This window comes from Phalangium opilio, unplaced genomic scaffold (genome assembly GCF_054372755.1).
Source record: "Phalangium opilio isolate 3A_F unplaced genomic scaffold, DU_Popi_V2 ptg000014l_1, whole genome shotgun sequence".
NCBI classification, from domain to species: Eukaryota; Metazoa; Arthropoda; class Arachnida; order Opiliones; family Phalangiidae; genus Phalangium; species Phalangium opilio.
The window spans coordinates 4,727,774-4,753,445 of NW_028324149.1; the positions used below are offsets into that span (position 1 = coordinate 4,727,774).

At 37.8% G+C, this 25,672-nt stretch overlaps 1 protein-coding gene and 2 long non-coding RNA genes across 4 annotated transcripts; 1 reads left to right on the forward strand and 2 right to left on the reverse strand.

The window, feature by feature from the left end:
* The first annotated feature begins 529 nt into the window (after positions 1 to 529).
* LOC149705286 (uncharacterized) lies at positions 530 to 1,785 on the forward strand. The gene is made up of 4 exons (XR_016381593.1): positions 530 to 677; positions 745 to 793; positions 864 to 1,052; positions 1,607 to 1,785. It is a non-coding gene; the product is annotated as an uncharacterized LOC149705286 (long non-coding RNA).
* A 4,628-nt stretch (positions 1,786 to 6,413) lies between these two features.
* Positions 6,414 to 25,614, reverse strand: LOC149705287 (uncharacterized). Its single transcript, XM_089865659.1, has 3 exons — positions 25,388 to 25,614; positions 22,400 to 22,618; positions 6,414 to 6,517 (listed from the first exon to the last, which is right to left on the reverse strand). The coding sequence occupies exons 1-3, from the start codon at positions 25,506 to 25,508 to the stop codon at positions 6,414 to 6,416; spliced, it is 444 nt and encodes a 147-aa protein (XP_089721785.1). The 5' UTR covers positions 25,509 to 25,614.
* Positions 7,186 to 22,338, reverse strand: LOC149705288 (uncharacterized). Of its 2 annotated transcripts, XR_016381587.1 has the most exons (3): positions 20,279 to 22,338; positions 20,017 to 20,209; positions 7,186 to 8,370 (listed from the first exon to the last, which is right to left on the reverse strand). It is a non-coding gene; the product is annotated as an uncharacterized LOC149705288 (long non-coding RNA). The 2 variants fall into 2 exon arrangements; XR_016381588.1 differs by lacking the exon at positions 7,186 to 8,370 and having other exon boundaries at positions 19,692 to 20,220.
* Positions 25,615 to 25,672: the final 58 nt, after the last annotated feature.

Below are 25,672 nucleotides of genomic sequence, written 5' to 3' on the forward strand. Positions count from 1 at the left end.
TCTAGATAAGAGGTTAGAGAGTCTCTCTGCCAGAAAGACGAGTAAAGCCAGAGCGTGTCCGATGGTCAAGATGGCGAACGCGCCTTGCAGGTCCACTATGACCAAAGGTCTTGTCCCACTCTTTTCCTGGAGGTGATCCGTGTCAACAGGTAGCGTCGGCGAGGTTTACTACCGATCTAAAACGCTAGATGGCGCTCGCGTTGGGGGCGGTGGTCTAAAATTTTAAAAAAGGACCATACCCTACGAGTGGATGAATCGCGTCACGTGGGTTACAAAGACTCTATTTGCCCCTCAACCTGGACTCCACGTATCAATATAAATGAAGCTCGCCTAGAGCGCAAAACCTTGCAGTCCATTTTGAACCCCTTTTCCTCATTCTTTCGTGACAGCGAGGAGCGGTTTTTCTTTTTCGCACCTGGGAACTTCTTTTATTCTTGGAATTTTTCTTTTTTTTTGTACTATGCTGTTATAGTCATAGGAGAGGGGAAATTCGCGGAATTGAGAAATCATTCGACTTGGTTTGGTTGGGGGCTTGGGGCCGGGCGCGTTTAACGATCGGTTAGGTATCTTTCTTAGGGACGGGATTTCAGAAAGACGGTTAGTAAGAAACGAATTGAGCTTTCTTCATATCGCATGAAGTCAATTGTGTTCGGAACTGTTTTATATGAAGATGATAGGTAACTATTAATAAAAGCATCAAAACTATATCCATGCCTGGTTTTAATTCATGCTTTGTTTTATCAGGATAATTATTTTAGTGGTGTTTGGTAATGAACATCAAAAATAAAATGAGGTAAAAATCGAATGTTAAGTTTGGCCAATCTAAAAGATTAGTGACTAAACATTTTGTGACTTTTATATAGTACGTATACACCAGGACGTTACTGATAATTTAACAGGACGTGTGAATAATGTTTGAAATTATTGAGGTGGGAGAAGTTGCTCCCTCTCAGCTTTATCTTCAGTGCCATGTTTTGATTGTGAGGCATTCTACGTCAGCCAAGATGGTCAAACTGAACTGTAGCCTTTCTCCCTGCAGCCTCTTGGCTTAGGCTGCGTTCAGTAACGCTCAACGGAGGCTCCGTTGAATGCGCATTCGCCACTGAACGATTTTCGGAACTTCCGGTTTGACGTCACGATTGTAAGCGAAGAGGCATCGAAGTCATCGGCTGTAAGAGCCGATTACTTCGTTGAGCAACGCATTTGTGACGTAGCAGCAATGGAGGAAACTTATCTCTCTGAACGATTTCGAGAAGTTAATTTGATGGATAATTTCGGAACTATTTTTAAAATCGGTGTAGCAGCGACTGAATGCGAATGAATAGTGTCTGTTATTTATTTTATGAATTTTTTTTCGATTATACCTATGAAGCTTAAAAAGTTATTGGGTTTTAAAGCTTAAGCCTTGGCTAAGTTACTGGTCAGAGTTTGCTCTTATTTCGGCTAGCAGGTCCTCGCATATCCATTTCCATGAACAGTAAGCAGACGATACAACGCAAAGTTTGCAAAAAACCGTTAAGTAGCCTAATACGTCACATGACATCACGTTGATCAACGGAGCTCAACGCGTTTGGTCTCCGTTGAGCGTTACTGAACGCACCCTTAGTAACACTGGGAGAACCAAAATGAAATTGAACTGGGTTACTGGACGCTTGGCAAAATTTAAATGGACGCTCGCGATATTTTAAATGGACGCTCGCGATATTTTAAATGGACGCTCGCGATATTTTAAATGGACGCTCGCGATATTTTAAATGGACGCTCGCGATATTTTAAATGGACGCTCGCGATATTTTAAATGGACGCTCGCGATATTTTAAATGGACGCTCGCGATATTTTAAATGGACACTCGCGATATTTTAAATGGACACTCGCGATATTTTAAATGGACACTCGCGATATTTTAAATGGACACTCGCGATATTTTAAATGGACACTCGCGATATTTTAAATGGACACTCGCGATATTTTAAATGGACACTCGCGATATTTTAAATGGACACTCGCGATATTTTAAATGGACACTCGCGATATTTTAAATGGACACTCGCGATATTTTAAATGGACGCTCGCGATAATTTAAATGGACGCTCGCGATATTTTAAATGGACGCTCGCGATATTTTAAATGGACGCTCGCGATATTTTAAATGGACGCTCGCGATATTTTAAATGGACGCTCGCGATATTTTAAATGGACACTCGCGATATTTTAAATGGACACTCGCGATATTTTAAGTGGACAGTCGCAATAGTTAGAATATTTTTTCAAACTTCGTATTTATAAAAACTTTTTGAGGATACAGTGTATAGACTAATGGTGGTAGAGAGGGGTGAAAACCGTGTATCCCTCCCTCTGGGCGCGCTTTTGTAAGAGAGGATACTGTACGCGCCCAGTAGGGGCATGACACTGAGCTAAGAGATAGGAGGTATGCCGTTTGCATAGGTAGTATTTCCATTACTGTATATCGGGCCTGACTTCAGTCTTACAACATCAGAACCAGTTTGTGTACCAGTACATGTATAGAGTAATTTCTTTCCCATATACGGCAACGTCATAACCCTCTATCTCTTACCTTGGTGATACCCCCCTCCCCTTCCCTTCCGGGGGCAAATAGTATTCTCTAGTACAAAGTTGCCCCTAACGTAGGGGATACACAGTTCACTCCCCCTCTCAACCGAAATTACTCTATATAGACAAGCCTTTAGCAACTAGGGTTTTCTATACAATGTTGTGATTCTTTCTCGTATAACCGTGTCTAATCATAGAGCTGTTAAACTGGCAGCTTTAAGAGGGAAAGGGTGTAGCGCTTCAAACTATTGTATCTATAAATCGAGACAGGTTTGGGAGAGAATAGGTAGGCTAAAGACATTTTCTACGATTTAGGAAAGGAGAAAAAACTTGTGCGTCATGCACTGCACAGCCTTAGACCATTGTTGGGTATTGTACAACCTTAACACATTGCAAAATAATTTTGGTCTTTGTTAGCAACATCGAATGATAGATAATACCAGGTGGTAATTACTAATTAGCAAAGGAGATGTATGTATTCATCCTTATTGGCATTAAGGGGTAGTATGGACTGGTACTTGCTTCGTTACTTTGAGTGGGGTAAGGGTGTGATGGTGTTGGAAAATTTTTGTGCCGGCTCGCTAAAAGCAAGGAGGATGAATAAGAGAGAAGACTCGTTTTGGAAATGTGGAAATAAAAACATGCATCGGCGCGTAAGCCGTTGGTAAAGGCGCACGTCACGTGATCGTTCTTTTAAACGAGGAATATTCAAAATTATAAACAAGCTGATGAGGCTAGAAAAAGGGGGCTTGAACGCATGGGCGAGAACGTACGCTCTCTTGCCGTGAGGGGGTCGTGGTAATCATGGTAACTGGGGAACGCCACAGTGTAATTTTATGAACTGCCGACTACGTGCATTTTGTCTGACTCTGAACCTCCTCTCTTTTAAATCCGCCTTGCTACCTACCGTATAGACCATTTCGGAAATTAAATACGATACCATTGCGGTATCCTCCTTGGCGCCAAGAAACCCCGCTAGATTCAGTGCGAGTTGGCTAGCCTCCCGCGAGCAGTGAACTCGGGCTCATTCTGGCGTCTCTTCTTGGCGCGAGGGAAAATACCCCAATGGCCGCCTCTCCCTTGTGGGTTGGTTACTCAGTATTTATATTCCGAAATTTTCCATAGTTTGTAGGTAAAGGGGGTCTGTAAACCAGAAATGTGGTTTTATTTTTGTTTGGGTTCTAAGAATTCCCTCCAGATCCATGAATGTATACCATTTCTCAGTCTTGGCGGATGGTGTTAATTTCGGGAGGGTAATTGAGGTTTTCCTACCCTTTTCTTAGTATCAACTCTGCTTTAAAGTGAAATTCCGGGTGGCTAGTGCTTCCCAAACACACCCATAATATCGGCCGGTTCTGACATTTCTACCTTGAATACAAGTTCATTCGTTCATTATTTTAAAAGGAGATAAAAGAAATGTTTAGGTGCATTGGAATGTGGTCACCGAAGAAATGGAGATAGAATTCAGTCTCGTCGAGGGGCTACTCACTATTATGGTTACTGCAGTGATTATAACATTATTTAATCGCCACTTGTACCCAGAACAACTCGCCAATTACACATGGCAAAGGTAATTGTAAAGCGATTAACGAGTCATTTCATTTCAGAAAGAAGTATGTTCGAAACACTTCGCAATTATCACACGATATAAGGAATTAGATCGGGATAACCAAATCATTTCACGTCAGGTGTTCACAGGATATCTGGGAGCACGGCAGTGCTCCCAGCCAAGTCGAGCACTGACATCCTTTTCTCGAAGCAACTCGTGGCACTTTTAAGCCCACTGTAACTTCGTGATGGGTACAGGTAAAAGTCTGAAATTTTGCTTGCCGCGAGGACTGTCAATCCTAGCTATAGTTTCCAAATTTCAAGTTCCTACCCTATATACTTTTCGATATATCGAAGGTGAAATTTACCTTATTTTGTCACTCACTCACTCACTCACCGATCATCAAAATTCTAAGGTACTTCTAGGGTAGATAGAAACTTAAAATTCAGGATTTAGTTTTAATTTATCTTATAAAGCACAGAAAAATTCAAACATCCCGAAATTTTTATAAAATTGTTCTTTAGTTCTTAATTTTAAAACTAGATGGCGCTGCCGTCTTTTCAACAGAAATAGTGTGTGTTCTTGATGAAAGGACGTAATGGTCCAAAGTTAACCGAAAGTTGTAACTGATGCTACATTCTTATATTAGGATATCGCGTACAATCTTTATTACATATTCTCTGCGGGTCGAAAGGGGTAATTCAGCGTAAATAAGGACAAACGTTAGCGATTACATTGGCAAACGAAGTACCACGAGAGGGTCTTGTTTTAATATAACTACCGAGGGTCTACAAAAAGAAGTGAGATCCTATGAAAAACATTAACATGTACAAAAATGGGCCAAGCCTCGCCTCGTGACCTCTCCGCCGTAAAACGTTCTGAGATCCCATGTAGAGCCAAGTCTGCCTTTTGTTCTCATTCAATCGCCAATTGAACAATTATGTTATAAATTAAGTCCTTTTCCTAATTAATAACCAATATTCTTTGACTCTATCATTATTATACATCTTTGTTCGTATCAAAAATATCGTGACTTGGCAAGAGCAGGTCAATATTATTCGATTATTTTAAAATAGGCAACGATTTAGTGAATATCCCCTCGACTTCCTTTTAATATTACTTACCTGCGATTGCCAAGTCACGATATTTTTGATACGAACAAAGATGTATAATAATGATAGAGTCAAAGAATATTGGTTATTAATTAGGAAAAGGACTTAATTTATAACATAATTGTTCAATTGGCGATTGAATGAGAACAAAAGGCAGACTTGGCTCTACATGGGATCTCAGAACGTTTTACGGCGGAGAGGTCACGAGGCGAGGCTTGGCCCATTTTTGTACATGTTAATGTTTTTCATAGGATAAATAAGGATCACGTCCCTTTCGTTTGAAGAACGTTCAAACCAATGTACTTTTTCAGTTTTTCCAAGAAATAAATAAAAATGCTCATTATATACTCTTGTTCAACCTCACTTGACAGTATTGTAAAAGTTGAGGAGCATTAGCCAATATATAATGGCAAGTACGGTTTCTCAAGTGCGGATAAACAGGAGTATAGATATTTGTCTCCATAGTTTCATTTTAAGTTAAAAATATCGAATCGAAAAAAATAGTGAATCTTTATAAAAGACCTTTCTATTCAAAGCTACTAGCCTTTAGCACATAGAGAGTGAGAAAATGGATTGAAAGGCGTGTGTATGGCATTGGGAAAAGGGAATAAAGGAATCAACTATAGGTGATTGGTTGTCAAACTACACAGGTGGTCGAAGCTACCCTGCCCTTATTTGAAAAAAAAGGGGGGGAGGTACCTCCTTCTTACAGAGAAAAAACTTAATGGTATTGCAATGTTAGGGGGTTTCAGTTTAAACCTTTGCCCTCTTAAAACTCCGAACCCCTTCTTGGTACCGCAGTCCCCAGGATAATCATGGCAATAAGCCTATAGAGTAATGGCACCTCCCTGCCTTTGGCTACGTTACGCTCTATGAGAAATTAACATGGAGTGCCACTACTCTATATAGGGGCAAAAAGGAAACCCAGTCTGGCGTTTTTCGTCCCCCGTTTAACATTCTTAAGCTATCCCTACCATCAACGGTCACGTGGCGCGGGCATCATCCATGGGAGAGGGGGGGGTTGGCGAACCTAAAGGAAGCGTGGTTTCGTCGTTGGTGCGGTAACGGATGGGGGAAAAGGGGGAGTAGAAAATTCGTTAGAAATAAACTGAGTTGCAAGCTTTTCCGCCTAGGCGGCAGCACATTTTCTCGGCGTTTGGAGCGACACAGGAAAGTTTCACTAAAGGGGCGCCAACCGAGCAGAGTTCCCCTTTAATCCTTTCCCACTCAATCGTGTCCTTACGGAACTTTTCCAGGATACCACAATCCTGCAGACGAAGTACTCTGAATCACAAACAATAAGAATTAAGTTTTCTATTTAGTGTAATTGTTGGCTTTTTAAAACCGTAGTAGAGAACGCGGGTGGTCGCTTGTTTCCGCACAGTTTTATTTTTCACACCTTAAAAACCTATAGCGGGTTTCCGCACAGTTTGCAAAACATTTTAAAAACCTTAAACTTATGATGCTGGCCCATTGGATCGAAAATAGCCAGAATGTTATGTTTTATGATTATAAAATTTTCGATACTATTTAACGATAGATTAATTTTTAATGCAGATTTAACAAACGGAATTAAAAAATGCTCCTTTTACTTCTATTTTTAAACAAAACCACACTTGGTTTAACGCTTACGTCTATCAATACACTTTTTTATATCGATAGTGATATTGCAAGGGTCAAATCACAAGTTTGCATGCCCCTATTGTAGCATAACCTAACCTAACCAAAATCTAAACGAACCTAACCCGAACCAAACCTAATCAACAAGTAAATAAAAAAATTTTATTTGCAAACTGTGCGGAAATAGGTTATGGTAAAAAATGGTGAACTAAATTTTCAATGTAAAAACTGTGCGGAAATGGGCCATAAGAAGTGTGCAGAATTGGGCTATGATTCTCGAAAATTTTGCGAATCAATTTGCAAGCTGACAGCATGCGAGTTTATCTTCGCTGTAGCAAATTCTTAGGTTCATTTATAAAAAGTGTCTTTGAAAACAATGTGAAAAGAAAAAGATCAAAATTACTTATCTAACAGATATTGGTATAAAGTGACAGATATTTTAAAATTAAAATTAGTTTGAAATTTTATGGAGAATACTTGTGAAATTGTCTACAGCCTACTACACGTATTTGAAACTAAGGCCAAGAGGTCCGTGCACTCGATCTAAAAAACTTGTGGATATTTTAAATCTTGAAAATTTAAAGTTTTTTTCTCTTGTCAGCGCGCACAAAGCTAGGTTGCATAGAGACCTAGTTTTTCGCGTGCTGACAATCGATGTTGTAACAAGGTATATACAGAATAAGCTGTCGTTCGAGATAGGGAGTTGCCTATCCTATATCGCGAGAGCAAATTTCCTTACACGCATTTTTATCCATGGTAAAACTATATCGCGGCGGTAATGCTTTGAAAGATCTATCAAATTTTCCAGTCTAACCCTCTCAGGTTATTTTTCACACTTCACTAACTACGGGCTCTTGATCGCTTTCGGGTGGATACCACCAAAGAGGATAGAAAGAGGGGGAGTAGAAGGCTTGGCTGGAGTGTTCTCGCTTTGAAAGTTTACCTCTAAGCTTCCGGTGTGCGCGCGCATCTTTCTCTGCCCTCTTATTGGTTGAAGTACAGTGAACCGGATATTAGGAGGGAAATATAACAAATAAATAAAGAAGAAAAGCGAGAACACCCAAAATGCCTTGCCAAAGCCGCTAGCTTCAACCCTCTTTGATACCACGTGTGGGACCAAGTACATTTTTGGATTTCAATACTATTTTTAACTTAACGTTTTTAGCATGCACATGGTGTATTTTTAGAATAAAAAATTAAAATAACATTGTGCATTAATTAAGTAGAATGTATGTATTTTTAAATAGCTTACACCATATTGAGGGGATCTTGAAGCGGAGAGCCTTTTGGCACTTTGAAGATTGAAACAAAAGTATTACTTCATTATTAACCAATCACAGCTCTAAAAGGGAAGTGCTCATGTTTTTCAGCATCAATTGACAGCAGGAATTGATCACTTCATTCAAGCATTTCCCAAGGAAAATGTAAAACTCGCGGAGTTCATATTCGAAACCATCAAACTCTAGTATCGATCAACTTTCTACCTAAAATTAGCTCGCCAGATACGGTTGTGTGGTCTGGAATTGTGTTAAAACAAGATGGTCTAGCCCATAATTAAGCCACATCGTTTACGTACTCTCGCTATCCCTACTACAATAAATATACTTCTAGTGAAATATCCCCTAATATACCGGTCAGAGGGAATAATTTTGCAATGGCTGCTTGGCAAAGAGAATCAAATATCGCCAACGCCCGTTACTAAATTACTAATACTACTACTACTACTCATACCTGTCCACCATCGCTTGGGCTCAGCTCAGCTCACGTTACTTTATAGATATTGACAACGAGCTCACCTCAAGCTCAAAATTGAAACAATGTTTCCTTAGAGCTCAATGTGAGCTCAAGCTCAGTTAGTTTTTATAAATAAGCTCGCCTCGGGCTCGGGTTCATTCGTATAATTTTGATGGGCTAAGCTCGAGCTCAAGCTCTCTCAAATATCTTTCGCGGGCTCAGCTCGGGCTCAAAATCGATAGAATTTAAAGCTCACCTCGAGCTCGGGCTCATTCAATTTAGTAAGCTCAAGCTCGAGCTTGGTCTCATATTTCCGGAGAATATTTCTTCCAAACAGTGTAGATGTTGAAATAAATAATTTTGCAACTATTTTTACGCGATAAATGAAAAACTACAATACATATTTACTATCCAAATGACTTGCACTACATTTGTATTAAAAAAATTTCAAAACTTCATCTACCAATGAGTTACGCTAGTTTCTGTTGGCACTGAATACGGCGCTGAGCCAAGCTGAGCGCAGTCTCAAAACAGTGAGCGCTCTTTCAAAATGAGCGGTCTCATAGTTTTCAGTTGGCCTCGCTCGAGCTCAGGAAAGCTAAAACATTTGTAACAGAGCTCAGCGCAAGCTCTCGTTGATTTTACAGTTGAACCTGGGCTCAGCTCAAGGCTCACTTTGTTTGTGACGTATTGTGAGCCCGGGCTCAAGCTCAGAAAACTTTTCCATAAACTTTCGGGCTCGGCTCGGGCTCGTGACTTTATCAATTATTTCGAAGAGCCTCGCTCAATTCGCGCTCGGGCTCGCTAAATTGAGGTGAGCGCGGACAGCTATGCTACTACTACCACTACTACTCAGGTAAAACTGTTAGTCCCATCGATACCTTGTAGCTAAGAAGAAACTAAAAAATTTCTAAAGCGCGCTTCTAGAATTCTCGCCCGCTCGGACTTTCTTTTAAAATTCTTCTCGATTTGAGGAGACCCTTATTGTCCACGGGTGACCGGAATTTTAAAGGGAGTATTAGTAGTAGAGAAGTACCGATTTGGGGACATGGCGTCAGCCAGTGCCAGATGGCACATGATCTGGCACCAATAAATATGGCGTCAATGGGCGCCCACAACATTTTTCCTCTTATGGCGCCAGTGAATCACATATTTTTTCTCACAATCCTGCTATGGCGTCAATGAATCAGACATGACACCAGTAAATATGGCGTCAATGAATCAGACATGGCACCAGTAAATATGGCGTCAGTGAATCAGACATGGCACCAGTAAATATGGCGTCAGTGAATCAGACATGGCACCAGTAAATATGGCGTCAATGAATCAAACACGGCATCACATTTTTCCCCCAATATTGTTGTGACGTCAGTGAAACGTACATGACGCGCCACAGTCTTCCTATGACGTCAGCGAATCAGGCGCCCCCTCTTAATGGGAACATCATAAACTGAAATGATTAATACAAAAATTGAATTGACTTAATGTGTTTCTAATTTTTTGGTTGGCTATCTTTAATCTTATAACACCCATAAAATATTAATTTTATTAATTTTTAATATTAAAAACATAAATTCTCTTATCATAATATATTATTACTTGAACTGATAAGGGAAATAAACTCTATTTCCAAAACTCTGTCTCACATTGTTAACAGTAAAGTGAACTTTCGATCTGATAAGAGTACCAATAATGATTTTGAAATGATAAGGGAGATAAACTCTATGTCCAAAACTCTGTCTCACATTGCCAACAGTAGAGTGAACTCTCGATCTGATAAGAGAACCAATAATGATTTAGAAATGATAAAAGCATATCCCTTGATTTATCCATTCTTTCACATACATACCGAGGAAATGAACAAATATTTGATCTTCCTAAAAATATGGATTAAAAACAAATAGAAAAGATGGCAATTGTATCACCTAAACACAAACAAAGTCAAATTCAAACCATACTAAACAATGATAAAAGGGTAAAACTCATTTCCAAATCATCCGTAAATTTCCTCCGAGCGCGAGCGAGCAAAGGTCAAATTAATAAGTGCAGAAGTGAACTAATTTCATCTTTCTGTTCTATGTTTCACTCTTTCTGTTCTATGTTTCACTCTTTCTGTTATAGGTTTCACTCTTTCTGTTATAGGTTTCACTCTTTCTGTTATAGGTTTCACTCTTTCTGTTATAGGTTTCACTCTTTCTGTTCTAGGTTTCACTCTTTCTGTTCTAGGTTTCACTCTTTCTGTTCTATGTTTCACTCCTTCTGTTCTATGTTTCACTCTTTCTGTTCTATGTTACACTCTTTCTGTTCTAGGTTACAATCTTTCTGTTCTAGGTTTCACTCTTTCTGTTCTAGGTTTCACTCTTTCTGTTCTATGTTTCACTCTTTCTGTTCTATGTTTCACTCCTTCTGTTCTATGAGTCACTCTTTCTGTTCTATGTTTCACTCTCTGTTCTTTGTTTCACTCTTTCTGTTCTATGTTTCACTCCTTCTGTTCTATGTTTCACTCTTTCTGTTCTATGTTTCACTCTTTCTGTTCTGTTTCACTCTTTCTGTTCTATGTTTCACTCTTTCTGTTCTATGTTTCACTCTTTCTGTTCTATGTTTCACTCTTTCTGTTCTATGTTTCACTCTTTCTGTTCTATGTTTCACTCTTTCTGTTCTATGTTTCACTCTTTCGGTTCTATGTTTCACTCTTTCGGTTCTATGTTTCACTCTTTCTGTTCTAGGTTTCACTCTTTCTGTCCTATGTTTCACTCTTTCTGTTCTATGTTTCACTTTTTCTGTTCTATGTTTCACTCTTTCTGTTCTATGTTTCACTCTTTCTGTTCTATGTTTCACTCTTTCTGTTCTATGTTTCACTCTTTCTGTTCTATGTTTCACTCTTTCTGTCTTATGTTTCACTCTTTCTGTCTTATGTTTCACTCTTTCTGTTCGATGTTTCACTCTTTCTGTTCTATGTTTCACTCTTTCTGTACTATGTTTCACTGTTTCTATTCTAGGTTTCACTCTTTCTGTTCTATGTTTCACTCTTTCTGTTCTATGTTTCACCCTTTCTGTTCTATGTTTCACTCTTTCTGTCTTATGTTTCACTCTTTCTGTTCTATGTTTCACTCTTTCTGTCTTATGTTTCACTCTTTCTGTCTTATGTTTCACTCTTTCTGTCTTATGTTTCACTCCTTCTGTTCTATGTTTCACTCTTTCTGTTCTATGTTTCACTCTTTCTGTTCTATGTTTCACTCTTTCTTTTCTATGTTTCACTCTTTCGGTTCTATGTTTCACTCTTTCGGTTCTATGTTTCACTCTTTCTGTTCTAGGTTTCACTCTTTCTGTTCTATGTTTCACTCTTTCTGTTCTATGTTTCACTCTTTCTGTTCTATGTTTCACTCTTTCTGTTCTATGTTTCACTCTTTCTGTTCTATGTTTCACTCTTTCTGTCTTATGTTTCACTCTTTCTGTCTTATGTTTCACCCTTTCTGTTCTATGTTTCACTCTTTCTGTTCTATGTTTCACTCTTTCTGTTCTAGGTTTCACTCTTTCTGTTCTAGGTTTCACCCTTTCTGTTCTATGTTTCACCCTTTCTGTTCTATGTTTCACTCTTTCTGTCTTATGTTTCACTCTTTCTGTTCTATGTTTCACTCTTTCTGTTATAGGTTTCACTCTTTCTGTTCTATGTTTCACTCTTTCTGTTATAGGTTTCACTCTTTCCGTTATAGGTTTCACTCTTTCCGTTCTAGGTTTCACTCTTTCCGTTCTATGTTTCACTCTTTCTGTTCTATGTTTCACTCTTTCTGTTCTATGTTTCACTCTTTCTGTTCTAGGTTTCACTCTTTCTGTTCTAGGTTTCACTCTTTCTGTTCTATGTTTCACTCTTTCTGTTCTATGTTTCACTCTTTCTGTTCTATGTTTCACTCTTTCTGTTCTATGTTTCACTCTTTCAGTCTTATGTTTCACTCTTTCTGTCTTATGTTTCACTCTTTCTGTTCGATGTTTCACTCTTTCTGTTCTATGTTTCACTCTTTCTGTTCGATGTTTCACTCTTTCTGTTCCAGGTTTCACTCTTTCTGTTCTATGTTTCACTCTTTCTGTCCTATGTTTCACTCTTTCTGTTCTATGTTTCACCTTTTCTGTTCTATGTTTCACTCTTTCTGTCTTATGTTTCACTCTTTCTGTCTTATGTTTCACTCTTTCTGTTCTATGTTTCACTCTTTCTGTTCTATGTTTCACTCTTTCTGTTCTATGTTTCACTCTTTCTGTTCAAAGTTACACTCTTTCTGTTCAAAGTTTCAGCATTTATGTTTAAAGTTTCACCATTTATGTTTAAAGTTTCACCATTTATGTTTAAAGTTTCACTATTTATGTTCAATTTTTCCCTGTTTCTGTTTAGACATTTCTTATTTCTGCTGAAACGTTTTTTTATTACTGTTCAAACTTTTTTTATTTGCGCTGATACGTTTTTTATTACTTTTCAAACTTTTGTTGTTCCTGATGAAACGTTTCAAACTTCTTATTTTGTTGCAAGCTTATTTATCCTTTTTCCTCAAGCTTTTCATGTTTCTGTTCTAATTTTTATTATTTCGGCGATTTAATTCCTTTTTCCGAAATTCTACATCGTTTTACTAATTTCTATGGTTTTGAAATCGAATTTCAATGTTCCATAACCAAAATTCCTTTGTGATATAAATGTGATGAATACCTTATTACCTAATAATGTATGAATTCCTAGAATATAAACGTCTTACTCTTAATCGGAATACATTAATTTATGATTTTAAATTACTTTAGTATAGTGAGATTTAGAACTCGAGATAAATTCCTAATCCAACTGCAAAAGTTTATATGGAAAACGAATTTTCGAGGTGAAAGATACGTAGTTTAAAACGGATGATTTCAAAGTTCAGACTAAATAACAGAAAATCAATGAAACACCATCTCCTCATTAACATTAATTTATGTTTTGATATTATTGCAGTTTGGTTTCTAATATGTTTATAGGTATTAACGTTACAGAAAACGTTTTCAAATGACAGAATTCCGATTAAGTTTTCTTCACAAGGAACTAAAAAAGTGGCTGAAAGTGACATGAAGTGTCTATAATTCATTTTAAAGTATCGACAAAACACTAAAAATTGGTTAAAGTTTCGATAAGTGTTTAGTAAACGTTTCGTTATTCGACTTAAATATATCCGATATTGTTAATATATGACTATTATAAAACAGATAATGAAGTTGAATGACGAAAAAGAGGTCGAAAGTGTTGTTAATCTACTAAAATTCAGATGAAACTGATGTGAAATGAAAGCATTCGATTGAAAGCGAACTAATACGACTAAGAAAGTGGATCAAAGTTTTGTTAAACTACTAAAATGTGGTTCAAATCACATTCAAAGGAACTAAAAAGCAGTTGAACGTTCATGAAATGACAAAAGTACAATTGTAAGTAATGTGTTTAATATTTTTAAAAATTTTACAAGGGTATAAATACTTCTCGCAGATCTCAACAGTGTGTGAAATTTGATCACACGCATGTTACCAGTAATTGGTCCATTAACGTAACAAATGTGGATGATTACCAAGGAATAAACCCATTTGATTTCAATCGTGATTTGATACTATCATAACCAAAACTTCGGTATATCACGACGTTTCGAGGATACCTTTAGACACTTAATACTAGTCAAAACCTATTGGTGAGAAATTAACAATTGCTAAACCTGTTTGCAATATAAACCAAGGTTTTGAACGCAGAATTTATCCCAGTCTGTTTATTTTAGCAGTAAAGATCTTCTCAAGACACACTTTCTTATCAGTTTGATAAATGGAAATTTCACCGGTGATAAATTATAAAGTGCAACGTCTAATAAATCCGCATCTCTTTTATCGGTATCATCGTCTTTTCGATGTTACGTTGAAATTTAAAAATATCATTTAACCACTCTGGAACAGAAAAACCCCAATGCAAAAACAGATGGACACGCGCAGGTTCAATAGAGAATGATGTACCACAGACATTGGATGGAAGTGTCAAGGCTGCCAATCTCAAGACCGGGGGAGGGCCGCCACACGCGTTTTTTTTTCCTCCCCGGCGCGTGTTTTATTAGGCGGCCCTCCCCCGGTCTTGAGATTGGCAGCCTTGACACTTCCATCCAATGTCTGTGGTACATCATTCTCTATTGAACCTGCGCGTGTCCATCTGTTTTTGCATTGGGGTTTTTCTGTTCCAGAGTGGTTAAATGATACTTTTAAATTTCAACGTAACATCGAAAAGACGATGATACCGATAAAAGAGATGCGGATTTATTAGACGTTGCACTTTATAATTTATCACCGGTGAAATTTCCATTTATCAAACTGATAAGAAAGTGTGTCTTGAGAAGATCTTTACTGCTAAAATAAACAGACTGGGATAAATTCTGCGTTCAAAACCTTGGTTTATATTGCAAACAGGTTTAGCAATTGTTAATTTCTCACCAATAGGTTTTGACTAGTATTAAGTGTCTAAAGGTATCCTCGAAACGTCGTGATATACCGAAGTTTTGGTTATGATAGTATCAAATCACGATTGAAATCAAATGGGTTTATTCCTTGGTAATCATCCACATTTGTTACGTTAATGGACCAATTACTGGTAACATGCGTGTGATCAAATTTCACACACTGTTGAGATCTGCGAGAAGTATTTATACCCTTGTAAAATTTTTAAAAATATTAAACACATTACTTACAATTGTACTTTTGTCATTTCATGAACGTTCAACTGCTTTTTAGTTCCTTTGAATGTGATTTGAACCACATTTTAGTAGTTTAACAAAACTTTGATCCACTTTCTTAGTCGTATTAGTTCGCTTTCAATCGAATGCTTTCATTTCACATCAGTTTCATCTGAATTTTAGTAGATTAACAACACTTTCGACCTCTTTTTCGTCATTCAACTTCATTATCTGTTTTATAATAGTCATATATTAACAATATCGGATATATTTAAGTCGAATAACGAAACGTTTACTAAACACTTATCGAAACTTTAACCAATTTTTAGTGTTTTGTCGATACTTTAAAATGAATTATAGACACTTCATGTCACTTTCAGCCACTTTTTTAGTTCCTTGTGAAGAAAACTTAATCGGAATTCTGTCATTTGAAAACGTTTTCTGTAACGTTAATACCTATAAACATATTAGAAACCAAACTGCAATAATATCAAAACATAAATTAATGTTAATGAGGAGATGGTGTTTCATTGATTTTCTGTTATTTAGTCTGAACTTTGAAATCATCCGTTTTAAACTACGTATCTTTCACCTCGAAAATTCGTTTTCCATATAAACTTTTGCAGTTGGATTAGGAATTTATCTCGAGTTCTAAATCTCACTATACTAAAGTAATTTAAAATCATAAATTAATGTATTCCGATTAAGAGTAAGACGTTTATATTCTAGGAATTCATACATTATTAGGTAATAAGGTATTCATCACATTTATATCACAAAGGAATTTTGGTTATGGAACATTGAAATTCGATTTCAAAACCATAGAAATTAGTAAAACGATGTAGAATTTCGGAAAAAGGAATTAAATCGCCGAAATAATAAAAATTAGAACAGAAACATGAAAAGCTTGAGGAAAAAGGATAAATAAGCTTGCAACAAAATAAGAAGTTTGAAACGTTTCATCAGGAACAACAAAAGTTTGAAAAGTAATAAAAAACGTATCAGCGCAAATAAAAAAAGTTTGAACAGTAATAAAAAAACGTTTCAGCAGAAATAAGAAATGTCTAAACAGAAACAGGGAAAAATTGAACATAAATAGTGAAACTTTAAACATAAATGGTGAAACTTTAAACATAAATGGTGAAACTTTAAACATAAATGGTGAAACTTTAAACATAAATGCTGAAACTTTGAACAGAAAGAGTGTAACTTTGAACAGAAAGAGTGAAACATAGAACAGAAAGAGTGAAACATAGAACAGAAAGAGTGAAACATAGAACAGAAAGAGTGAAACATAAGACAGAAAGAGTGAAACATAAGACAGAAAGAGTGAAACATAGAACAGAAAAGGTGAAACATAGAACAGAAAGAGTGAAACATAGGACAGAAAGAGTGAAACATAGAACAGAAAGAGTGAAACCTGGAACAGAAAGAGTGAAACATCGAACAGAAAGAGTGAAACATAGAACAGAAAGAGTGAAACATCGAACAGAAAGAGTGAAACATAAGACAGAAAGAGTGAAACATAAGACTGAAAGAGTGAAACATAGAACAGAAAGAGTGAAACATAGAACAGAAAGAGTGAAACATAGAACAGAAAGAGTGAAACATAGAACAGAAAGAGTGAAACATAGAACAGAAAGAGTAAAACATAGAACAGAAAGAGTGAAACATAGAACAGAAAGAGTGAAACCTATAACAGAAAGAGTGAAACATAGAACAGAAAGAGTGAAACATAAGACAGAAAGAGTGAAACATAGAACAGAAAGGGTGAAACATAGAACAGAAAGGGTGAAACCTAGAACAGAAAGAGTGAAACCTAGAACAGAAAGAGTGAAACATAGAACAGAAAGAGTGAAACATAGAACAGAAAGGGTGAAACATAAGACAGAAAGAGTGAAACATAAGACAGAAAGAGTGAAACATAGAACAGAAAGAGTGAAACATAGAACAGAAAGAGTGAAACATAGAACAGAAAGAGTGAAACATAGAACAGAAAGAGTGAAACATAGAACAGAAAGAGTGAAACCTAGAACAGAAAGAGTGAAACATAGAACCGAAAGAGTGAAACATAGAACCGAAAGAGTGAAACATAGAAAAGAAAGAGTGAAACATAGAACAGAAAGAGTGAAACATAGAACAGAAAGAGTGAAACATAGAACAGAAAGAGTGAAACATAAGACAGAAAGAGTGAAACATAAGACAGAAAGAGTGAAACATAAGACAGAAAGAGTGAAACATAGAACAGAAAGAGTGAAACATAAGACAGAAAGAGTGAAACATAGAACAGAAAGGGTGAAACATAGAACAGAAAGAGTGAAACATAGAACAGAAAGAGTGAAACCTAGAACAGAAACAGTGAAACATAGTACAGAAAGAGTGAAACATAGAACAGAAAGAGTGAAACATCGAACAGAAAGAGTGAAACATAAGACAGAAAGAGTGAAACATAAGACAGAAAGAGTGAAACATAGAACAGAAAGAGTGAAACATAGAACAGAAAGAGTGAAACATAGAACAGAAAGAGTGAAACATAGAACAGAAAGAGTGAAACATAGAACAGAAAGAGTGAAACATAGAACAGAAAGAGTGAAACATAGAACAGAAAGAGTGAAACATAGGACAGAAAGAGTGAAACCTAGAACAGAAAGAGTGAAACATAGAACCGAAAGAGTGAAACATAGAACCGAAAGAGTGAAACATAGAACAGAAAGAGTGAAACATAGAACAGAAAGAGTGAAACATAGAACAGAAAGAGTGAAACATAGAACAGAAAGAGTGAAACATAGAACAGAAAGAGTGAAACATAGAACAGAAAGAGTGAAACAGAACAGAAAGAGTGAACCATAGAACAGAAAGAGTGAAACATAGAACAGAAGGAGTGAAACATAGAACAGAAAGAGTGAAACAAAGAACAGAGAGTGAAACATAGAACAGAAAGAGTGACTCATAGAACAGAAGGAGTGAAACATAGAACAGAAAGAGTGAAACATAGAACAGAAAGAGTGAAACCTAGAACAGAAAGAGTGAAACCTAGAACAGAAAGAGTGTAACCTAGAACAGAAAGAGTGTAACATAGAACAGAAAGAGTGAAACATAGAACAGAAGGAGTGAAACATAGAACAGAAAGAGTGAAACCTAGAACAGAAAGAGTGAAACCTAGAACAGAAAGAGTGAAACCTATAACAGAAAGAGTGAAACCTATAACAGAAAGAGTGAAACCTATAACAGAAAGAGTGAAACCTATAACAGAAAGAGTGAAACCTATAACAGAAAGAGTGAAACATAGAACAGAAAGAGTGAAACATAGAACAGAAAGATGAAATTAGTTCACTTCTGCACTTATTAATTTGACCTTTGCTCGCTCGCGCTCGGAGGAAATTTACGGATGATTTGGAAATGAGTTTTACCCTTTTATCATTGTTTAGTATGGTTTGAATTTGACTTTGTTTGTGTTTAGGTGATACAATTGCCATCTTTTCTATTTGTTTTTAATCCATACTTTTAGGAAGATCAAATATTTGTTCATTTCCTCGGTATGTATGTGAAAGAATGGATAAATCAAGGGATATGCTTTTATCATTTCTAAATCATTATTGGTTCTCTTATCAGATCGAGAGTTCACTCTACTGTTGGCAATGTGAGACAGAGTTTTGGACATAGAGTTTATCTCCCTTATCATTTCAAAATCATTATTGGTACTCTTATCAGATCGAAAGTTCACTTTACTGTTAACAGTGTGAGACAGAGTTTTGGAAATAGAGTTTATTTCCCTTATCAGTTCAAGTAATAATATATTATGATAAGAGAATTTATGTTTTTAATATTAAAAATTAATAAAATTAATATTTTATGGGTGTTATAAGATTAAAGATAGCCAACCAAAAAATTAGAAACACATTAAGTCAATTCAATTTTTGTATTAATCATTTCAGTTTATGATGTTCCCATTAAGAGGGGGCGCCTGATTCGCTGACGTCATAGGAAGACTGTGGCGCGTCATGTACGTTTCACTGACGTCACAACAATATTGGGGGAAAAATGTGATGCCGTGTTTGATTCATTGACGCCATATTTACTGGTGCCATGTCTGATTCACTGACGCCATATTTACTGGTGCCATGTCTGATTCACTGACGCCATATTTACTGGTGCCATGTCTGATTCATTGACGCCATATTTACTGGTGTCATGTCTGATTCATTGACGCCATAGCAGGATTGTGAGAAAAAATATGTGATTCACTGGCGCCATAAGAGGAAAAATGTTGTGGGCGCCCATTGACGCCATATTTATTGGTGCCAGATCATGTGCCATCTGGCACTGGCTGACGCCATGTCCCCAAATCGGTACTTCTCTACTACTAGTATTAAACTTTCCATTTGAATTAAGGCAATACTAAAATCCTCTCTCTCTAGCTATATCGAGGAAACGTAAATCACAAAGCTTAAAGGGACTGTAAAGAGTTCGGCGGACCGTTGAATTTTTTTTTTTTTAAAAACTCACCCCACCCATCCTCCCCTCTCTTGTGATTGGTTGAGTGCCGCTCTGCTTCGGCGTTTCCCCAGCTCTGACCCGCGATAGTCCGAGACCCCCGCTGCGTTTGCTAGAAGGAAAGACTTTCGTTTTGCTCACTCCCGGGGATTGTGACGTCAATAACGACGTTTTCAAAAAAAAAAAATCGAACGGTCCGCCGACCTCTTTAGAGACCCTTAACCTTACCTGCACAATCATGGAAGCATAGATAATAAACAGAAGGATCGGAACGTATGCCTTCCGTAGTGCATCTCTCTTTGCCGCGCTTGTGCAGGGGGGCCACACGCCAAACCTTTGCAGTTGAATTCCGCTTATGCGCAGACGAGGTCTGTCTGCCCGTTTTTCGTGCCGCCCCGTGGCACCCGTGTGGGCCCTAAATCTAAACCGAGGCTTAGGATGTTTTTCAATGATTATTGAAAATACTTAAGTATAAATTAACCTAACCTACCTTCTTTTGTTTCCAGTAAGTAGTTTATAGTCAGTTAAACCCATAGTACCAAGATATGGTCACATGATACTATAAGATGATAACCGCTAGGCCTAATGTTTATATAAAAACTTTAAAGAATGCACGTGGGGAAATTTGTTTTTCCACACGTGCATTATTTATCCATGATTCTACGCTGTACGCATGCGCTGGTTTCCGGAAGTAGAACCCACCCAGTTTGTACAAAGCGCGGCAAGCTCTGCCCCGACCTTCTGATCCTGGTGTTTATTATCTATGATGGAAGAAGAAGGATGTATGGAAGGGTCCTATAGTGTTAAAGAGAGCGCATTGAAAAATCGTAACTTCCCCCTTTTCATCACCTCCTTCCCGAGTTTATCACCAACGTTGAAAGCTTCTGCGCAGTAGTAGAGGCGGTAGAGAGCGGATCTAAACAGTGTATCCCTCTCTCTGCTTGCGCGCCAATATTTCGCAGAGCAGTAATCGAGTTACAGCTAGTGCCGAGAGGAGAGGAGAGTTTTCCCACGTGACCCTACATTTCGCGTAGCCGTCTGCCTATTCACCTCACCATTCCATTACACCCTTCTTCTTCCATGGTACAATTAAATGCAATGCTTAAACATACTATTATAATTCCCATCCTTTTAAAATACACGAACGAAAAATATCACCTCACCACAATTCTTTCACATTCACTCTCCCTCCCTTCAATGACGAACGAAACATTTTATACTACCAAAGGCATACAATAACCATTTCTTCGGTTCGATCTGACATAACCATTTCTTTGGGTAACTCTGACCACATTCCAAATCGCGAAAAACCACCACAGGCTCGCGGGACAAACTAATAGCCTCATCGTATATATACGATGTGGCTAAAAATAGAGACGATCCAAGAACTGTTACATTAGATCTTCCTAGATATTTTGACAATAAGGATATTGTTGGGGGGGATGGTGAGTGAGATTGGTCATGGCCCACTTGATCACGCACCCACGGACGCTAGCTTCTCGAGATATAGAAGCCCATTCAAAGAATTCTATTACCATGTATAAGAGCGAGTCTTACTTGATGTTAATTTCCTATTCCTTTGAATTCAAAGGTATCCAAAATTAACATCAAGTTTTGTGGGAGATTGTACGTTTTTGGGATAAATCCTCTGCCCTATAGATCAAAATGATCTTAGTCTTATACTTTCCAGGATAAGAGTGATCAACTCACGCGTATTGAGTGCTATCAGAAGTAAGATAAGGGACTAGAAGTATCCAGTTAACCAAATTCTTCACTTGGCGAAAGTGAATATTCTTGATAACACACCAACGGTTGGCCCTCTGAACTCTCCCCCCCCCCAATCCGTGAGACGCTCGTGGTGGTAGACGGCCGAACTAGAGTCAAGCACCCGCGTCCGTGTTCCGCAGCTTTAGGTTGAGGGGAAGGGGGTAGGAAAGTTTTTCTGGATCTCGACCAATTTTTTTCTCTCTAATGGAGGCGCGATGGAAGCGGCATAAAATCCTCAAATTTGTGCCAGGATCTATTACCAATGTTAGAGCACTTTACTTATAGTCCCTTATCTTACTTCTGGTTCTATACAAGGTACTATCGCCAATTTCATCTTTACATGACAGCTTCAATTTAACTACATCGTATTACCAGAAGGGGATAATATAAGAAGAATGACACTCTGTTTTCTCTTAATACTTTAGTTAACGTCATTCTTCCCAGACTTACCCATTTTGTTTGCTCTACCGCTCATCAAACTTCAGATGGGCATCGCAACGCAAGGTGAATTCTATAACTGTTTGGCGCTAAGTCCCCAGCAAGCAATCAACCCACAAACCTTGATTGTCTTGACATGGGACAAAAATCCACAAGCGCATGCGTCTGACCAAATAGTTAAACGCTAATAGAGTAATTATGAGGGAACTATTTATCGCGTATGTGATTCGGTTTAGTAACCTTGCTCGAAGTGTTCCGATGTTGGGAAGAATGGCGTTACAATTACCCCGCTTTGTGGTACACTTCTCTCGAAGAGAAGAATTATATACTTCTGGTAATACTAGATCCCCGATATAGACAATAATAATTTTCTGAAAATTGAAAGTGAAGTTACATGTTTGCTTACCAGCGTGTCCCAAAAAAGTGTTAAAGAGTTGGTCACTAAGAAAGTGAAAATTATGTTCTCCCAACCGAGCGACTGACCCTTGCATGTTCTCTCGGCCCCAACCGAAGGCATACTTCTCGTGCAAGACCTTCAAGACACCCGAAGGCACCGATGTCGCCCCGGAACTGGGTCTCGTCTGACTCCGTCGCCCAAGTGACCCAAACGACCGGTACTGATCGCCTACAAGTATACGGAAAGCATTTTAAGCATGGCGTCGGCTGCTTTCAACAATTCGAAACGGATTCCAATTTTTTGATTCAAAGATGTTTTCAATTCTGGTTGTCACGTGACGTTTTTAATCGAACCGTCAACGAACCAAATGGCAAGGGAGTGCGTTATTTCTTACTGCATCCGTTTCATAATGGCGACTAAAGCATGGTTTTCACATGACCGAAAAAAACTACTTTGCAGCTGGACGTCAAACGTCAGATTGGCTTTTTACGTTGTCGCCCATCGTTATAGCGATTTCACTTAGCGTAGTGTAACGTTCTTTCGTTACAATATATAAAAATAGTCGAGTATATAATTTTTTTGAGAAAATATAAGAAATTCTTAGTTACCATACGTTTCTTTTAAAGTTGGGCTTCAGCTGTCAAACATGACATATGGGTCGCCAAGTTTTCGGGTACTAGGATCCATGCTCGATAACTAAGGTTTTACTTGTGTACTGAGAGGGGACGACCTGCTGGACAGGTAGTCGCCACCATACACATTTAGCGACCTTTATCTCTGTTTGAAGCACCGCTTTCTTCTACATGGAGACGGCGGGCCGGGACCTTGTCTGCATGGGTCTCCGATCTTGGGAACCCCTTTCAAATAGAATTTTACAAAACCAAACCTTCCCCATTTTTAGCATTTAATCCCTTTTGAGAAATGAGTTGCCAATTGTCGAACCAAACTTTAAGATTGTTAACTATGCTTTTACTGTATATATTTTGTATTTCTGTGTTTAGTGGCCACGAATGGTCATTTATTATATTTGACAAATAACCAGGTTGTTACTGTATATATTTTGTGTTACTGTATTTTGTGTTACTGTATTTTGTGGTCGCAGGGTCGCGGATGTCATTAATAACTTTTGACAGCCTCTGTGTGCAGTGCCGAAGTGCGCGTCACTAAGTTAAAAGGGGTGAATGGGTCAGCAGTGGTAAGGTCAGGTAACCAACCCATCCAATCATGGATACCGATCACCACGTGACCAGTTACGTTGGGTACCACGTTACCCTAGAAAATACGTCCCCCTTGAATGCCATTGGTACTTGTACCTAGAGGTTGGTATACCTCTAAAATATTATTGGTACCACCTTTGGCCCATACAACACGGGTATGATAAAAACCCCAGCACGCGTTAAAAAGAGATAGACTTGATACTTTTGAGATACTCTGAGATATTCTCGATACGACGAGGCTCCTAAGATGCAAGACCGCGGATGTTTCTTTAAAAACGCTTGAGAACTTAGAAAGAAATAACTATCTTAGTCGGTCGTAATAAGCGAAAAGAGGCTATGGCCCAATACAACAAAAGAGGCTAAGGCCCAAATTAATAAAAGAGGCCCATAACTAGACCACGCGCCGTTTAAAAACTCTTCATGAAGACTTCATGGACGCTGTGGAACTCTAATGCCACTACAACCTCGAACGCTCCCTAACCATTCAATAGAATGGACTTATCGAAGGAAACGTATCGTTGTAAATATTCATGTTTATTATTTAAACTATTTACATTAACATTAACTCAAATGAGTTAATGAAGTAATTCCCTTTTGGGATAATTATTTGTTGAGTGCATGTCTTAATCCTTACTTGGGTTAAGTCTATAGTAACGATACTCTAAAGAGTCAAACCCGTTTGTCCTTATTTGGACTCATTTATCTGTCCTTACTTGGACCCCGTAATAAATCCTTACTTGGATTATTTCAATACTTCTACTCTGAGGAGTTCTTACTATAGCACTCAACACTTTTGTTTACCATCCTTACTTGGAGGTAATTTAAAATCCTTATTTGGATTAATAACTAATTAACGTATATTTAAAATTAAATCTTTTAAACCCTTATTGGGGTTAATCGGAATTATTATTTTAAGGTAATATTTACAATCCTTATTTGGATTGAAGCGCATAACATTATTTCTCTAAATGGTTTCTTCCATGGAAGTTTTACGCGATTAATATTATTGGTGTGCTTGATTATTTGTTTTATGTTATTAAATATTATGGTTCATTGGCAACTCAATTCGGACCCTTTTACTAATTTAAGCCTACACACACAAAACCCCTAGACAACATTTTATAATATTTTTCTCGCTCAACCCAATACGTCGTTTACCAGGCAAATTAAAGGGGGGCTGCCATTGCGTCTTAGTAGTTTTTGATACCGCCATCTAGCGTCGAAGTAAAGCGTAAAATTCGGTATTTTTGTCTCTTTAAACGTCGGTGTTTAAAGCCATCTAGCGTTCAAAAGCAGGAAGTTCAAAACCATCGTCTGAAATCCTTTGGCTCGGTGAATCCGATGATTTAAACATATTTTTTAATTCTCATTGGTAATTAGTAAGTTTTGAAAAATAAAAATGGCAAGCTGGGGTAGAACATGTACCGTTCTTGGCTGTAAAAGTAGTGATAGTGATTTAAGGGAGTGGAGATCGTGGGTTTGCAAACTTCATTCTGGACCTGACAAAGGGTTAACTCTGTGTCATAAAGATTGTTGTTGTCCGCGGCCATTTTTAAAATACGGAATAAAATCAAAGTACAGAATTCGCTCACTAGATGGCGATTACCAAAAACTACTCACATTTTAAAAATGGGAGGTAACCTCGTACATCGCGTATAGTGAAATTGACGCGAGTTTCCGGGCATTTAACTTGTAGCTAGTAGTCTATTTAACTTAATTTTAATTAGACTAACGAAAAAGCGCTACAGTAGTTCTCGCAAATAATGGAACCAAGGCTTACCAGATAAACTGAACATTGTACCAATTGCGGCCCATCTTTCTTTTTTGGTCTTTATAATCTTTGTGTCAAATATCATAAAGATATGGATGGCTCCGAACCTCTTCAATAAAACTTTCAGCATTCGACTTCGGCAATCTCAGGGATTTGTACTAGTAACTAAGTCGATTAGGAACTAAATAAATAAAGACATGGCGGGCCACGGACGCCCTTTTCCGAACACGCGTGGTCGAAAATAACGTCACGACTCGAGCTTATTGCTGATTGGCTGGCGCAGAGTGGCCAAAA

Excerpts from the sequence above, each read along its gene's own strand:
- LOC149705287 (XM_089865659.1), bottom strand. The coding sequence starts at position 25,508 with ATGCTGAAAGTTTTATTGAAGAGGTTCGGAGCCATCCATATCTTTATG. Across the intron at positions 22,619-25,387 it reads TACAATGTTCAGTTTATCTG|GCGATCAGTACCGGTCGTTT; the intron begins GTAAGCCTTGGT and ends GTATACTTGTAG. Across the intron at positions 6,518-22,399 it reads CACTTTTTTGGGACACGCTG|AGTACTTCGTCTGCAGGATT; the intron begins GTAAGCAAACAT and ends TTTGTGATTCAG.